The 15,462-nt window shown below is 42.8% G+C and overlaps 2 protein-coding genes across 3 annotated transcripts in view; one reads left to right on the forward strand and one right to left on the reverse strand.

Moving 5' to 3' along the window:
• Nucleotides 1-4,836, forward strand: part of LOC146191033 (uncharacterized) — an 8,753-nt gene extending 3,917 nt beyond the window's left edge. The window contains exons 4-5 of the mRNA XM_084601453.1: nt 22-3,955; nt 4,678-4,836. Coding sequence (XP_084457579.1) covers nt 22-3,955; nt 4,678-4,782 — 4,039 coding nt within the window. The 3' untranslated portion in view covers nt 4,783-4,836. The remainder of the gene's footprint in view (nt 1-21; nt 3,956-4,677) is intronic.
• Nucleotides 4,801-15,381, reverse strand: LOC146191034 (uncharacterized). Of its 2 annotated transcripts, XM_084601454.1 has the most exons (5): nt 15,172-15,381; nt 14,859-15,003; nt 10,148-12,758; nt 7,458-7,652; nt 4,802-5,007 (listed from the first exon to the last, which is right to left on the reverse strand). In XM_084601454.1, the coding sequence occupies exons 2-5, from the start codon at nt 14,993-14,995 to the stop codon at nt 4,927-4,929; spliced, it is 3,024 nt and encodes a 1,007-aa protein (XP_084457580.1). In that variant the 5' UTR covers nt 14,996-15,003; nt 15,172-15,381; the 3' UTR covers nt 4,802-4,926. The 2 variants fall into 2 exon arrangements, with proteins under 2 accessions (XP_084457581.1, XP_084457580.1); XM_084601455.1 differs by lacking the exon at nt 15,172-15,381 and having other exon boundaries at nt 4,801-5,007; nt 14,859-14,999.
• Nucleotides 15,382-15,462: the final 81 nt, after the last annotated feature.

Here is a 15,462-nt window from a genome sequence, read left to right on the forward strand (position 1 = left end):
ACTACTTGTTTTCTTTGGCAGAAAGTTGAGGAAAAATGTCCAAGCAGGTCGTCGTCGCCTGCCAAGGAGAAGTCAGACGAAAGCTGAACGTCTGACTGACAGCGATGAAAGTGATCAGAGCGATATCTTTCACACCCCACTCCCTGGCTTCAGGCGCAAGAAGAGAACAACTGTTGAGGACCGCTACAGACCTTTGAATATTCAAGTCACGAGGACTACTCCAGCTCAAATAGGCAATCGCAGAAGAGTGGTCCTGTCTGACCAAAGCAGTGAAGAATCATCAGATGGTGCAAATAATGATGAAAATGACCTTCCACCAGAAGGTCAAGATATGACTGCAGACAGTAGTGACAGCATGTCAGAACAGCCCCAATCTTCCGATGACATGAGTGACCAAGAGGAGGTACAAAACAAAAGACTTCTGCCTACATCTAAGCATTCAACAACCGTACATAGTATTTTGACACATTTCCACGACACACCTTTAAAGCAGGGTGCAGAAAACAGATTCAAGACAGCAACAGCTATCACTAAGACTGACAAATTGGAAATGGTTAAAACATCTGAACCCACATGCAATACAGCACACAGTCCCCCGGTTGACCTGCAAGTCAGTGTTAACAGTTTAGCATATTTGGAGCATCAAGAGCATGGTGGTGAGAGGCCACAACGCGAAGAAAACTACAACACTAACCTAAATGCAAGTATGGTCCCTGGGGCAATTGCATCACAGTTTGAATCGTGCAGGGACCCAAAACTAGATGACACTGCCACCTTAAAGTCCACAGTACAGTGTTTTGAACAGGAAAGCCACAATGCTCTTCCCATGGCAGATAAAAAGAAAGAAAAGTCCGTGCACTTTCTCTCACAGACAACGGTGTCAATCTCTCCAAGAGAAAGTGAGAATGAAAAGAATGGTTTTGAAACGTCTGAAACTAGTAACAGTACTGATGACTGGAGTGCTGTGGCGCCAGGGCAGGCGGACAAGTCAACACTTCTGAAAAGCGCAGATTTATCAGCAATGGGCATGCACAAGAAAGCAACACAGATAACCAGCCCTTCACAAGAAAGCTCAAAACATTTCATAGATTACAGAACCATGGAGGCTGGCACTGAGCTGTTGGAGACTTTGCATGAACATGATAACAGCCAAAGAAAGCTGGTGCCTCATGTTCAAAGCAAGGCGAGGCAGAACATAACCATGCAACCCATGGCAAACAGCACCACATTGACAGTGAGGTCTCCAGCACATGATATCATGCCAAAAGAAACAGCAGAAAAAGTGCAAAGCGCAGAACCACACAAGGAAAATAATGCAAAGAACTTGTCTGACACAATGTCGGAACAGAATGCCAATGAGCCACATAAAACAGTAAGCATATTGTCAGTGGAAACCAGTGTTGAAAAACAAAGGTGCAAACAAATGAGTAATGAGAGGCCACAGCAGAGCTGCTTGAATGCAACAAAGCTCAAGTCAGTGGAAAACGTACAACCAGGAACGTTTGAACATGTCAGCACCAAAAACAGCCCAAGAGCGCTAGAATCAACATCCAGTCAACACAAGCGAAGAGGAACAGCAGCAAAAACAAAGCTCTCACTGAAATATTTGATGCAGGCTAACAAGAATAATGAGGAACATGCTTCCGCTGACACGAGGAATGAAAGGCAAGAGCCTAATTCACCTTTTCAACAGAACTTGAAGCCATTGACAAACATTGATACTTCTGAGAGTGAGGAAGATGTGCAAAAGAATGTCGCAGTAAGATCTGATGCTCAAAAAAGGCACCAGATACGTGAACAGGCAGTAAAGAAACTTGCTGCCACGAACAAGAAATTGCCACGAGTAGCATCAATAGGTGCTGCTCAATCTAAGGATGCTGAACTGCAAGAACTTGCAAAAATGCATGAAGAGGTGCCAAAGAAGCAAACAGGCAGTGGAAGAAATTCAGAACCGACAGCAGAAAGTAAAAGTGCTAAAAGCACAATCGATGCAAGAAGGGTTTACTTTACTGGCTCCAGAGCACAAGAAGGTGAGCACAAGAGCTATGAAATACAAAAAAACGAAATGGACAGCATCAAAGACTCAAGACCAAAGGACATCAAAGGCTGTGCAGAAAGAAACAGCGCTGAAACCCCCACAGCAGCCTTGAAAGATAAAACTAACCACAAAGATGCGTTTCAGAAGAAAAAAAGCAGCAATGAAAAGGCACGTCCAGCGATTAGCGTTACCTCCAGTGAACATAGGCAGGAAGAAGAAAAAAAGGCCATAATAGAATTTGTGGCCTCTGAAGTACAAAAGGCCAATCATAAAGGGAATCAAAATGGCAGAACAAGCAGCTATACCAAATCAGTGGTGAGCACGAAATCAGCTGAAAGCAGAAAGTATGCCAAGAATGCTACAGAAAGCCCACACCTGATGAAACTAAGGGACAGAAAAGTGGCAAGTACCGAAAGGCACTCAATGTCTAAGGCAAAAGTTCCTCCGTCAGTAAACTCTACCTGTGGTGAGGCGACCATGAAGCTCTCCGATGATGAAAAAACCATTGCAAAGAAAAATGGCAGACTTCACCACACTGCTGCAAATGATGCTGGCATGCCTGTGGAAATAAAAGATAAATTGCAGAACAAAGATATTTTTAAAACTCCGAAACCTGTAAAAAAAATACAGCGACCATGCCCACCAACACCACTCAAGCACAGGGTGCTTAAGGAGAACATTCCGGAAGATGCCATTCACCAAAACGATGATGCTAGACTGTTCCTTGTAGAGGAATTGCAGTGCGACCCTGAAACTCCTTTAGGTTCAAAGGCAAGATTTACAAAACACGCAAAAAATGACAGTACATTTGACAGAAGCTTTCAGAGCCACTATGAAAATAGTCAAATGGAATGGGAAAACGAAGTGGAGGAAGAAATGAAACCTATGAATGAAGAAGGGCAGCAAATTTACATGAAAAGTGCTAAGCACCAGGTGCTGTCTCATAACCCCAGACTTTGTGCTGAAGATCCCAAGATCAAAAAGACCATTGATGTTACTAGTGCTCCTGACAGCAGCATGAAAAACGCAAGAGGAAAACGTGTAACCTTTTCCATTCGAAATATGGATAGCGAGAACCCTGTGCTACCATCGAACCCATTGGAAGGAGCAGAGACCACTGTGGGAGAACAGCACCATGGCACCAACGATGAGGACATTGAAATGACCTCAGTGAGAAGCTCAAATGATTATCGTGGCTTGACACAACATCCTAACCAAGAATCGGAAAGACAAAAGGTGGTTCAAGGTCAGCTGCTGACCAAAAGAACACAACAGCATGTCGCAAGTGAAATGGAACAAGACGAAGACGATGACCTTCTTTGTCTAACACAGAGAATGAGTCAACTGCAGTCTTGCAGCCTTTATTCTCAGAACGAAGCCAGTCGGAGCAGTGCTGCGATGCGCACTGTCGGCAGTGCATTTGAGAGACAGCCAAGTGGAGTATCGGTTCTCGTAAGCATGAAACAAAAAGCAGATGGATCAAATGGTAAGGCAGCTGGAACCAGAGAAAATGACACAGGATTCAAAGAGCAAATGCCAAAGGAAGATACAGAAAGTGCATGTCATGTGATAGGAGAAACGCAGTTCGAAGCCGATGATGATGAAGATGCCTATTCTATTTTATTCGGCCCAGATGATGACAAAGAAACATCTGAAAGAGGGGGATCACAAAGCTTCTTCCAGATTAAAATCACTCCAACTCCGCTCAACTTCCTGAAAAGTCCAGAAGACGGAAATGAATCCGACTCCGATGAGGAACTGTTCCCTTGGCTGGTAGACAAGCCACAAGGTGGCGCAAACAAAAGGAAAGGCAAACCATTGCCTTGTGACGTTCCTCATGATGACTCCACAGGCAGACCCAGCTCCAAGAGGTTATGCCTCCAGCAAGGAGTGCCTGCCAGCCACTTGCAAGGACATGTAAGATCTTTCTGGTTCTCCCCACTGGCATGCTTGTTTGGTTATGCAAGCATGGCTATCAGCATGACCAGAGGCCTGCGCTTTCTGTGGCACCAAAATAGAAAAAGAATGTTGTGCAACTCTCAAAAGATATCTTGCCCAGTCAAGCATCTTTTTATTCACACCTCAAGCAATGTGGCAAGAGCTTTTTATTTTTTTTTGCATGACAGTCCTTCAGTAATATTAAGCAGTACTGTTGAGATGAACAAATTTTTCTCTCAATACACACAGACCACTCTATCTTAAATGTCATGCAGCTGTTGGGACGCATGCAAAACAGCATAAATAATACATTATGTGCACATGCTAGCGATACTTGCACTTCTGAGCCTGATTATGGCATCTTGCGCTGCCCATTAGTTCACGTCGCAGACATGATCTCATATGTCAATGACAAGATCCATGCCAGTGCATTAGCATGTGTCAGTCGAATAAGGTATGACAATGTAAAAAAGTAATTGGCACACTAAATGTAGCGCAGCCTTTATCGCAACTTGTTTTCCTTAGTGCCACGCATGCTCTTCAGTCTGCTTATCAGCCTGAAATATCACTTTTCAATATTATGTGCTGTAAAGAGTACTTCATGCTTATACACAACAATGGAGAGAGAAACAAAAGGCTACTCTTCACATAAAGTTCTCGAAAATGTGCTAGCACTAATTCAAACCTGACATTTATTTCAGAACAACTCCTCAGTGTGCAGCAAGTACCCCCCACTCCTGTCTCGCCGAGAGGCGCAGTACTTTGGAATGGGAGGTGATGAAGACTATAGTGAGGACGGAATCTGACCTCCTGATGTTAAATCTTCAAACCTGTTCAGTGTATTAAGCTTTTTGTTTTGCACCAGGTATTCAGTGTGTGTTATATTGTTTTCAAGGCCAAAAGAAGAAATGAGAGCCTAAAAAACCAGCAGTTTTAAAAAGTCACCTTGGCTACCGTTCCTTTATTGTCAAAGTTTTCTTCGGGTAAAGCTTCAGCTGTTCCAGTGTCTGTTTTGGGTTCACAGTTGTGAGCTGCAATATGAAATAAAGTTTTGTTCAGCTTCAACTTGCGTAATCACATTATTGCAACAAAAGTGGCAGGCAGCATCTACAAACACAACTCCACATAGACTGTTTTTGATGGCAAAGTGAAATCACATTGTTTTTCCTTTTTTCATGATCTGTTCATCTTGATTGTGGCTTGAGTAGGCCACCATATGCAGGCTACACTTCAAAACACTGAACAAGCCTTTCTTTCTTTCTTTTTTTTTTATAGATATCTCCAGATTTAATGCTTCTGTTGTTCACACAGCTGTCAACAAAGTATTGGCAATTTTCACACACTACAGGCAATGCCACAGTCTAGTTAAAATAGCGACCGTAAGAAGGACTCTGTCTGTGATGAGTCTTGTCGAAATAAGAAGCAGCCTGTGTCTGCAAACGGCCACCATGCGAGCAAAATGACTGTCGACCGCCTCCAGGGCGTTTTTAGTTACGTCAAGATCGCCAGCGCTGAGCGTTCCTAAACATTGGGAAGGTCAGAAAAATATGAGTATGCCTTGCATTTAATGCTGTGCTGTTACAGAAAAACAAGTCTTTTTGAAATCATTACATGAAGCTGAAAGCTAGAATGGTTCATTATGATTTCGCTTTCGACAGTAATTTACACACACAGCACCATTTACCTGGGGCCATCGCCTCAGTACAGCAGGCAACGTCTTTGCATTTGCATACGTGAGCAGACTTATTTAGGGCAGTACAACGGTGTGCTGTGGAAGAAATCCTTGCGCGCAACTGCTGCATTTAGGATAGCGCTATATTTGTTCCCTGCAATTCAGTGCAGTATTGCTTCAGTATGAGCAGACCATGTGAAATCAGTACCTACAGTTGAACTCCTCGCTCTGCAAAAGACTGCTTGTGCACTTCAAAACAAGCTTGCCCACATCTGTATGTTGCAACGTGAACTCGGGGCGTGTCCTTGGAGGCGTAATGAAATGAGTTATCAGATGCAGGCTTTTCTATGTTTCCACTTTCACTTGTCGATAATTCAATTTCCAGTAGTGAAACAGGTGAAGTGCAATTTGCCGAATGGGTCTAATGCTGAAAGTTACCATTCACCAGCACGTTGACTCGACCTGTCTCGTCGTTCTATTTATTATTATCCACTACCTCCTACACTCTCAAGTGCACTTGTATATTACCATTCTAATCTCTTCGCTTGGATGTGTTATTTTGTGGGCCCCGAAACAAAATTGTTTATAGACTAAACAAGCACCAATGGGGAAGTATAAGATGCAGAGAGAAGAAGGTAAAGTGCCGGCGCTTTATTTACAACTTAGGTTACGGGCAGTAAAATTTTACGAGCGTTACGGTTGCATTCAGTTCAGTTCAGTACGGGTGCATTACAGCTGCAATTACAACAGTTAAGCATTATCACCTTCGTCATTCAGTTAAAAGGAAACCAAGCTATAACGACACAGAGTTCTTACTTAAAAAATAGGGCTTGTAACCCTGAAAATGCCACAAACACAAAGTCAATGCTGCCATGACTGGCTTGACAATCTACAGTTTCTGCACCCAAAGCTGTGTTCTCTTTGGGCTGCTGACAGTGGGAAAGCAATAGAATGATGCCCCTAAGATTTGCACCTCGCTGACGTTCAAGCAGGCATAAAAGAGTGCTGCTGGGTTTTTGTTTTGCCATGATGCTGCCAGGGCAGCACTTGGCAGCACAAATCTGCCGAGTTCTCCGTCGACGGGATAGAGGCGGCTGCAGTGCGACGTCAATTGCATCAAAATCTGCCAATATTTTCATGGAAAATTTTGAAGTCTGAAAAGGTGGCAAAGCACTCGCAAAGAAGCAAAAAACTGTGCTGCGCCCTGCCGATCTTTCTTAGCCTAATTTGTGATGACACCGCAGTGTGGCATCAATTTCGTGAAAATTGCCAATACATAAATCCAGACCTCATTTAAATCCGTGGTATTTTTGTTGCAGTGTTTTCTACTGACAGTTGTTTGGAAGCTCACAACTGGCATTATCATTCCAATTCATTACAAATTTAGTGAACATCACTGCATACAACATTCAAAAAATGGTTGCGCTGATTTCTTGACAGCAACAAATATTTTTAGTGCTTTCCAAACAATTCAGCTTTACACAAAAAATAGTATTCCCAATTTCCTTAAACTGTACATGCAAAAAAATAAAGAGTACCAGCTTAAGTAAATTGCAGTAAGAAAGGAGGCACACATCTTTGAGCTTGTTTTGCTGTACTTCAACTCTGGCCACCAGGCCAGCCGTTTACTGCCATTTTCTGATTCTTTTGGCACGCCTTAGAAAGCATTGTTATTGAAAGTGTGGTTCAACTGTGGAATTTCCAAAAGCAATTTCCTCAGCCAACAACAAAGGTTTTTTACAAAAAGAAATGCATGGCACAAACGACTCCAGATCCCACATTTAAACACAGGTGATAACTGTCACTGACCTCTTGCCTGCGCCAGTTCTTGAGTATCTTGAACCTAGTGACAGGGTATCCCAGTGAGTCCAGGTACACAAGCAGCACACCAAGTTCAGCTGATGCTAAGAAACGTCGAGTCAGTGTTCGCCCAGTTGGCAGCTTGAGGCGAATCTGGACGACACGATCCGAAGAATCGGCTGGAGGCTCGGGAGGTACTGAAGGCTGCAAAAAAAAAAATGTGGCAGTAAGCAATTTATTATTTATAGTATAGAAGGAAGAGGCAAGCAGGGCACACTATCTCTACCTGATGACTATTTCCAAGTTCGTTCCTTTTCTGTATTAATTTTTTTCTACTAAAGAATTGCAACCGCAAAACACTGATCTCCATTCCAAATATGTAAAAACAATGGTATTTGGAATATTTTTGTCAATTTTACGAGCCATGCTTTGCAAAGCAGGCGAGTTACGCCTGTCAGCAACACATAAGTTATGCTCAAATTCAGCTTTCATCTTATCAATCAATCAATCTAGCTAAATGCTGTAAATAAGTTATTTTCCAGGAGCTCTACACTTTGCAAATGTGGATGTGAGCTACTTTTCATGAATGTTCTGCGGGCACTAAATTTCGAGCAGTACAAGTGCCAGGCCCCTCAGTGCTCCTTCTTCCATATGACAGCCACATGTAATGGCACACAGCTAGTGACAACATGCTTCGGAGCGAGCTCAAAGTGCGGAGGAACTATCAGTAAGTGTAAGGAAGGCCATTCATGTGAAATGGCTTTTAAGTGTATCATGAAATGAATGAATATGCTTTGATAGCCACTGTGAAATAAGTACTTTTGAGTTGGTGCAAATTCCGACTTAAAGAATTCATTTCATCAAATGTATATTGAAGAAATGAAGAACACCTTATATTTAGATTATTTAAAAGTTCTCTCCAATTATTCGTGGCAATAATTTTCCTAGAGCTGTATGCAAATAGTTAAAAATGTGAGAAAATTAAGTCATTCTGAGTACATAAGGAATGCAGGAGTTCTCTCACTGGGCAGATTCCCCAATTTTTTGCAAGCGAACAATGCAGAAGCACCAAATTACAAAAGGTATTTGTGCACATTAACAATTTTTTGCAAAATCTGTGTGTGTAAAATTGCAGATGCAGAGATCTTGCCTTATACTCCCTCATACCTGTCAATGAAAATCCCATAAAACAAGATAAAGCAACATCTTGCTGTGAAGCTTTGCTATTATTGATGCATCCTACCATGTGACCACACCTCTGTGAAACACAACTTATCTGCAGTTAAAAGTGCCACGGTTTCTTGTTTCAAGTGTGTTCGCCATATTTCACTATAGTTTAGGGTCTTTACAATGTGCCTTTCAAAAAAGTAATGTTCCCTTCCAATCGCCATCAAAATGCTTCCAGTTTTTGCTGATAGATGGCCCTACAGTGTTCTCCATTTTCTGGCTCAAGACCTACGAAAACTCTTAAATGAGACGTATGTCACTGTACCTTATCAGCCTAGGGAATGGAAACGTAAATGGATGCTGAACTATACTCTACCTTTCTAACCACTATCTGTAGCTGGGACTATATTAGTCTAGAGGTATTCACTTTTGTCCACATGCAATTGATATCACACTACATGACAATGGTTTCCAGCATCGGGATACGTAAAATAGGCACCTGCATTGATTAAAATCGGTTTTAAAAATTTCATACAAAATAAGTTTCTGTAGCATGGAAAAAAAAAAAACTGGGTCCTTCAACTTCTGCTGTAGTTCCTTTTAAATCTCTGACATGTAAATTTTGTCTCGATCGAAAAGAAATATTTTTCCACCTAAATTGCACATCAAGGCCTCAAAACAATTTGTTATTTTTCCGGCATAAAATTCTGGCAGTTAATTTCTTTTTGTGGGGATCTGCAAAATTTCATGAAGAACCACGGATTTCATTACTGTTTTGAAGGCACATGCAATGCTTGAAATTGCAAACAAGAAATTAGGGGGACATTTATGTTCAGCCCAAAGGGTATGACACGATAGTGGCTTGTCCTCTTTAATTACATACTCCACTGATTAGTATACAGCAGTAAGATTTAATTATTAAAACCACATTTTATTCAACTTTTGTGATGAAGGGGAGGAGGAAAAGCTGCCTCCATTTATTAGGTACTTCCTGGAGGCAGTACAGTATAGCACAGTCGTAAGATACTACTTCAAGTGAAAGACTGCACAACACACATACGAGCCATTTTCTCCCAAGCTGTACAAGCGTGTCCTTCATGCTTTAGATGGTAACATGTCTAGCTGACAACCCAAAGGTCATGGGCTTGAAACCCACTTAAAACCTAAAATTATTCAAATTTTTTTTTTTAGAGAAATCAATTACTTTGTAAAGGTAAATCATGCAGCAACCATTAAATCACATTACATGTAAAGTTTTAATCACTTTCATCCCACGTATGATGCTGCATTTACCATGAGCATTATGAGTTTTCTTGCAGTGCCCTGATTTCAACCATAAAAACAAAAGTTGTGCAACTATCACCCCTATGATTACGAATAATTCGGGCAAAGAATGGCCAGCTTGTTGAGGACAAAGATTGAGAGGACACAAAGCCATTTACTTGCTATAGTATCAGGAACACAATTCAGCCTTTCATAAACAGTAACCATAATCATTAATCCTGCTCATCAAAATGACAAACAGTAGTCACCTTGTCTTTCTGCTCTTCCTCTGGGCTGGTACCTTTGCGCACAATAGCACAAACACGTTCTTGCACAGGTTCAGCAGCGTTGTCTTCACTGCTGATAGTTTGCCCAGCATCTTCAGCACAGAGCAATGAAATTGGTGTCTCCTTAGTGGGCACTGTTATAGGCTGTTTGTCAAGAGGTGGTGGCAGTATATTCAGTGCAACATTTTGCACATTTGAAAGCCCAAGCATGATTACTTCTTTTAACAAGCTGTCATCATCATCATCATCTTGAATCAAGCAGTCGTTAGCATCTGCTTGCACATGAGCCGGCATAGGGTGTTCTTTACTAAGCGTTAAGTCATCAGCTGCAGGCAGTATAGTTTCACATGAGCAGTCTTCTGCAGTCACAGGAGGGAGGTCACCCTGACAGTCAAACATATTATCTCGGTGTTCACTACTTTGTTTTATGCCCTCATCACTACAGTGCTGTTGCTTGCTCACCACAGCTCGGCCAAGACTGATCACTTCAAGCAAAATCTTGCTGTCCTGCTCTTCATCACTGCTTTCAGACAAATACTGATTTTTATCCTGAAAGGACCTAGCTTCGGATTTGGAGCAAACATGACTAGGGGGAGTCACTGGCATTTCTAAGAAGTTTTCTTTCCCTTTTGCGCAACCTGAAATAATGCTGTGCCGAGCATCTTGATCATAATGGTGTGGTTTCAATGAGCTTGAGACAGAAATAGGTGTACTTGATGCTGGGCACTGTGGATATGAGTCTGGCTTCGGAGCTGCTTCGGGCAAATTTTTGGTGGGAGAAGTGGGCAACTCAGAGTTTACCACTAGTGCTCGGCCCATCATGACAACTTCCTGCAGTAACTGGGCATCATCCTCTTCGTCACTACTATCTTCACATAACGCTGGTTCCTGAACTGAGCCCCCACAGACATCATCCTTACCCTGCAGGCAGCTCTTTGACCTTATTGGTTCTGTGTAATGTGCCCCATCAATATCTCCAGCAGAGTTGTGTGCAGCGATTGATGCGCCTCTGAGGCCGCTGTTCAGCTCAACCACATTCCCAAAACTGTTGTTGCTCCATGACAATTCAGATGTGCTTCTCTCAGTAAGGTTACCGCTGCTCATCACACTGAATTTATATGACGGCACATCAGCATTTGATGGTGCAGAGTCCTGACTGACACGGTGCTGCTTGCTTTGACAGGATGGATGACTAGACGGCAAAGGAGATGAGCAGGAGAACTTACTGGTGACAGATGAAATTTTCCCTGGTGTTCTATTTCGGCTTCTTGGCTTTGGAATTGGTGCACTTATAGTGATAGAGTCCGCTTGCAATCCATTCCAGCTTCTAGCCTTTGAATGGGTGTTTGATGACTGAGACACCTGCCAGCCCAACTGGATACACTGCACTATGAGATCTGCACTGCCTTCTTCTTCATCAGAGACATCAATCAGTGCTTCTCTTTTAATGCAAGATGTCTTTAGAGATTGTTCAGGTGACTCCCAGTTTTTGCTTCCATCATGACTTCCACTGAGGTCTGTAAACGATGCTGAATGAGAAAGTACTGAAGGCGTGTCCTCAGTACAGTAAACACGCAAACAATCTTCTTCAAAGGACGGTGACGCTGCTTGGTGTGGAGACGGAAGATGACAGTCTTCATTGAACGACACATGTTTGTGGCACCCCTGTGACTTGGCCCCGCTCTGGCTGCTCTGAGGCCCGTCTCTTTGACAATTGTCAGGTGAGACTTCAAGCGCCTGTTCATCCGAACTTTCTGGATTTGTCCATGCCTTTGTACTGCCCAGGTCCGTTAGAGAGGGTGCATGGGAGAGAACAGATGGTGTACCTTCTGTGCAGTACACCCGAACACAGTCCTCAGCAAAGTAAGGCACAGCAGCATCTTCGTGTGACGTCCGCATCACACAGTCGTTAAATGAGACATGCTTATTAGTGACATGAGATTTCTGCATACGTTCACCACTCCATCTTCGTCCACGACTGCTCCCAAAGGACGCCGGCTGTTTTGACTGGTGCGGCCTCATCTCAAAGCCATCTCTCCAATCACAGCCAATGGCACTCTGAGAACAGTTGCCTTCATTTGTCATTGAACAAGGACTCTCAGGCCTGGAGTAACCACGAGGCGTACCTTCCTGGGCATACCGCCGCGTTGTGTCAGCAAACACTTCTGCCGCGCCTTCATCAATGCCACTCACACCAGAAGATTGTAGGTGGGCTTGGTCGCGGAGGTGCTTCCGCCCAAAATATGCGGAATTTTCAAACTGTGCCTGCCCCGCACCCTCTCTTTCAAAGCTGCTCCTTTGAAATGCACTGTGCTCGTCACTATGCCCAAGCATTTTTTCAATGTTGCCATTGTCATCATCTAATGTAAGAGAACTGAGGCTAGTGGCCTGTGATATACGACACGGAGTTCCTTCTTCAGCGAAGCTTCGAGGACAGTCTTGGAACACACCACCAACTGGCTGCGGCATGGGCTTTGAGCACGGGTGAAGTTGAAAGGCACGCTCAGGAGATCTGCAACGTGGACTTGGGGGCATTGTTTGGCTTGGAGAGTCTGGCAGGTCACTCGGAGAAACAGCCCCACTTGTATGCTGGCTGCAAAGACCAAATCTTGTTATAGTTATAGACTAATGGGCACATATACTCAGCATCATCAGGCACGTTATCTATAGTTTAGATTGTCTACTCTGAAAGCGCATCATGTGCATTTAAAGGGGCACTGTGGACTGCTCCATGGGCTTTTGTTCTTAGTATATTCCGGTAGCTGGCCTTCACTGCCTCTGTTAATTTTTGCTCAGCAAAAAATGCTTTGATTGCTGACAAATTTAAAGTTGGCATAGGAAGATTTTTTTTCCCTCAGTTCGGCTCAAACTCAATCCATTGGTGATGACATGGGATTTCATGGGTCACACATGATGTGAACCTTAAGACTGCTTGTTTCTTTTTTTTTTTTTTTTTTTTGCCAGCTTGCATAAGCTCTGTCCTCAAAGGAAATAAATAGCCTCTTATCATTATAAACAACAAATACTGTGATCTACACCTTAGTTTGTCTTCAGTGTCTTTTTAAAAAATATATGAAAAGTAACTTGCAAACAAGCCCCTTCACAGCACTGATTTGCTAAAAAAAAAAGAAGAAAAGACACAGCTGCAAATTCTCCAATAGCCACCAGCTAAACTATGCACTAAAGCAGCATAGGACAGTGACAACAAGCTACGAGTCCGAGCAAATCTCAAAGATATGTAGCGAAAGTATATTAAAACTAGAAAGCAAATATACAATTTAAAAAAAAAGGGAGAACATTAGCTTGAGTATCAACAATGTAGCAACAAGCAGTGCACAAACCGCTAACTACAGCTGTAACTCTATCAGTAATCATTTCATCTCTTGACAAGCTTAATATATGCAGCTACTATGAAAATTATGACATGGCCAGTCCAGAGAAAGTCTAGGCAGATTTTTTGCACCACAGGAAATAGTACTTAACACAATGAAAGCATACAAAACAAGTATGATGAAACTCAATTCTGCTAATTTCTATAGCAATAGAATTGCACTCAGTGATGAGAAGGGTTAACAAGGTTAACAATAAGTTAAAAAGAGTGTGCTTCACGCTGGATGCCTTAGCAATTTTCTGAAAAAAAATTGAAGAGTCTGCAAATATCAAAGCGATCTTCAGTGCCTGTTAAGAATGGAACAACCACTGACTGAAAGCAGTGCTATGTATGTTCGTTCTCTTCCTAGACTTCAATTTCATACAGCCAAGTTTGCATAGACAACATCACATAGCGATAGCTATCCCTCTGTTAAAAGACGGTCCTGTTGGGTGACAAATTACGTCGGGTTATGTAACCGAGATAGTGCAACTGGCATCACTCTCACGTTAAGAGAGTATACCCAGTAAAAAAAACTTGCGCATAAAAAATACTTTGGAAAACTAATTGAAGAAAGCTAATGACAGAGGAGAAAATGCAAAACATAACTTCCACTGCCAATGTTTATTTTTTGAACAGTTTTGCCTAAGGATTCTAAGATGCACAAACTAGCCTTCCAGGAAGTATGCACGCCAAAGTTGCACAACGGTTTGGCATGAACTGCTATAGTAGCCAAACTCTTTTATGCAACCGGGATTTGCAAAAGCCGCATGCTCCATGACACTCTTCTGCCCGAAGACATGATCAGAAAACGCACGATACGAAAAGAAGCGATGCAACACAGAGAGCTTGTCAACTCTTCTGTGTCCTCTGTTCTTCTGATGTTCCTTGTCAACACTTCTTTTCCCCGTCATGCTATCGAACATGCACCTACCATTATCCTCAAGCACTGCTCAGGATGCAAAGCTATATTTGCATATACTACATATTTGTACTTTTGTCGCGAAACATAACAAACATGGTCATGTTTACTTATATACTCCACGACCGCCCACAACAAGGACGACATTGAACAGCTGATGAGAAAAAAAAAGTTTCAACAGTACACAGAGGAAACTTGGGAATGCGGCCAACAGTTGCTCGGCCCAATTGATTACAACATAATTTAGGCTTCAGAATTACGTGCACCTTCGCGATGACCAACCCAGAAGCTCAGACGCTGAGATTAGCAGCGCATATATCCAAATCCATGACGGCTCAGGCCAGGTAAATGATTAGAAAGAGATCGCTGGCACATCATGAAAGCAAACAAGGCCATACTACCTGCGATTCACTGCCAGATTGTGGGCGTTGAGAGCGGCTTGTTGATCCAGGCTGCTGAGCGAACCGAGAGAGCTACTGCGAGAAAACATCAGCGGAGTCTCGTTCGCAACGCTGGCCTCCCCGAAAACCGTAGCCATCGCGACGTCTGCAAGAGGAATGACAGCTTAGTTTCCCGCCGCTACGTTACTAAGGTCCCGATTCAACATTCGTTTAGTTTAAATGCCGCGAACTTGACGAAATGCAATGACACATTTAAATAGCGAGGAGAGGTAACGACAACGGCACGGCCACAGTTAGACACGAACGGATTTACCAGTTAAAGTTGCACCTAGTCAGCGAGACATGATCATGAAGTCGCTCTACTTGTCCACCACTCGCGAAGCATGTCGACGCCTTTACGTAGAGCTGGTTTGCAAAACCTGATCGTTTCCACCAGTTGGTAACTCATAAAGCAGAGTACAAACAAGGAAACTTGCACAAGTCAAAACAAAAACACAAGCAAACGTGACAACAAGATGCTCATGGCGATAGTGCAATAACGATAACGCTGCCGTGGCATGGCCGTGGTCTGTCAAAAGTCTGATCAATAAAAAGCAATACTAAA

This window comes from Amblyomma maculatum, chromosome 4 (genome assembly GCF_055883805.1).
Source record: "Amblyomma maculatum isolate TAMU_Amacu chromosome 4, ASM5588380v1, whole genome shotgun sequence".
In the NCBI taxonomy this organism is placed as follows: domain Eukaryota; kingdom Metazoa; phylum Arthropoda; class Arachnida; order Ixodida; family Ixodidae; genus Amblyomma; species Amblyomma maculatum.

Bases quoted from the DNA above. Each gene is read 5' to 3' on its own strand.
- LOC146191034 (XM_084601455.1), bottom strand. From the start codon at position 14,995: ATGGCTACGGTTTTCGGGGAGGCCAGCGTTGCGAACGAGACTCCGCTG. The intron at 12,759-14,858 runs GTAGTATGGCCT...TGGTCTTTGCAG, and splicing joins AATCTGGCAGTGAATCGCAG to CCAGCATACAAGTGGGGCTG. The intron at 7,653-10,147 runs GTGACTACTGTT...TTTTTTTTGCAG, and splicing joins AGGAAGAGCAGAAAGACAAG to CCTTCAGTACCTCCCGAGCC.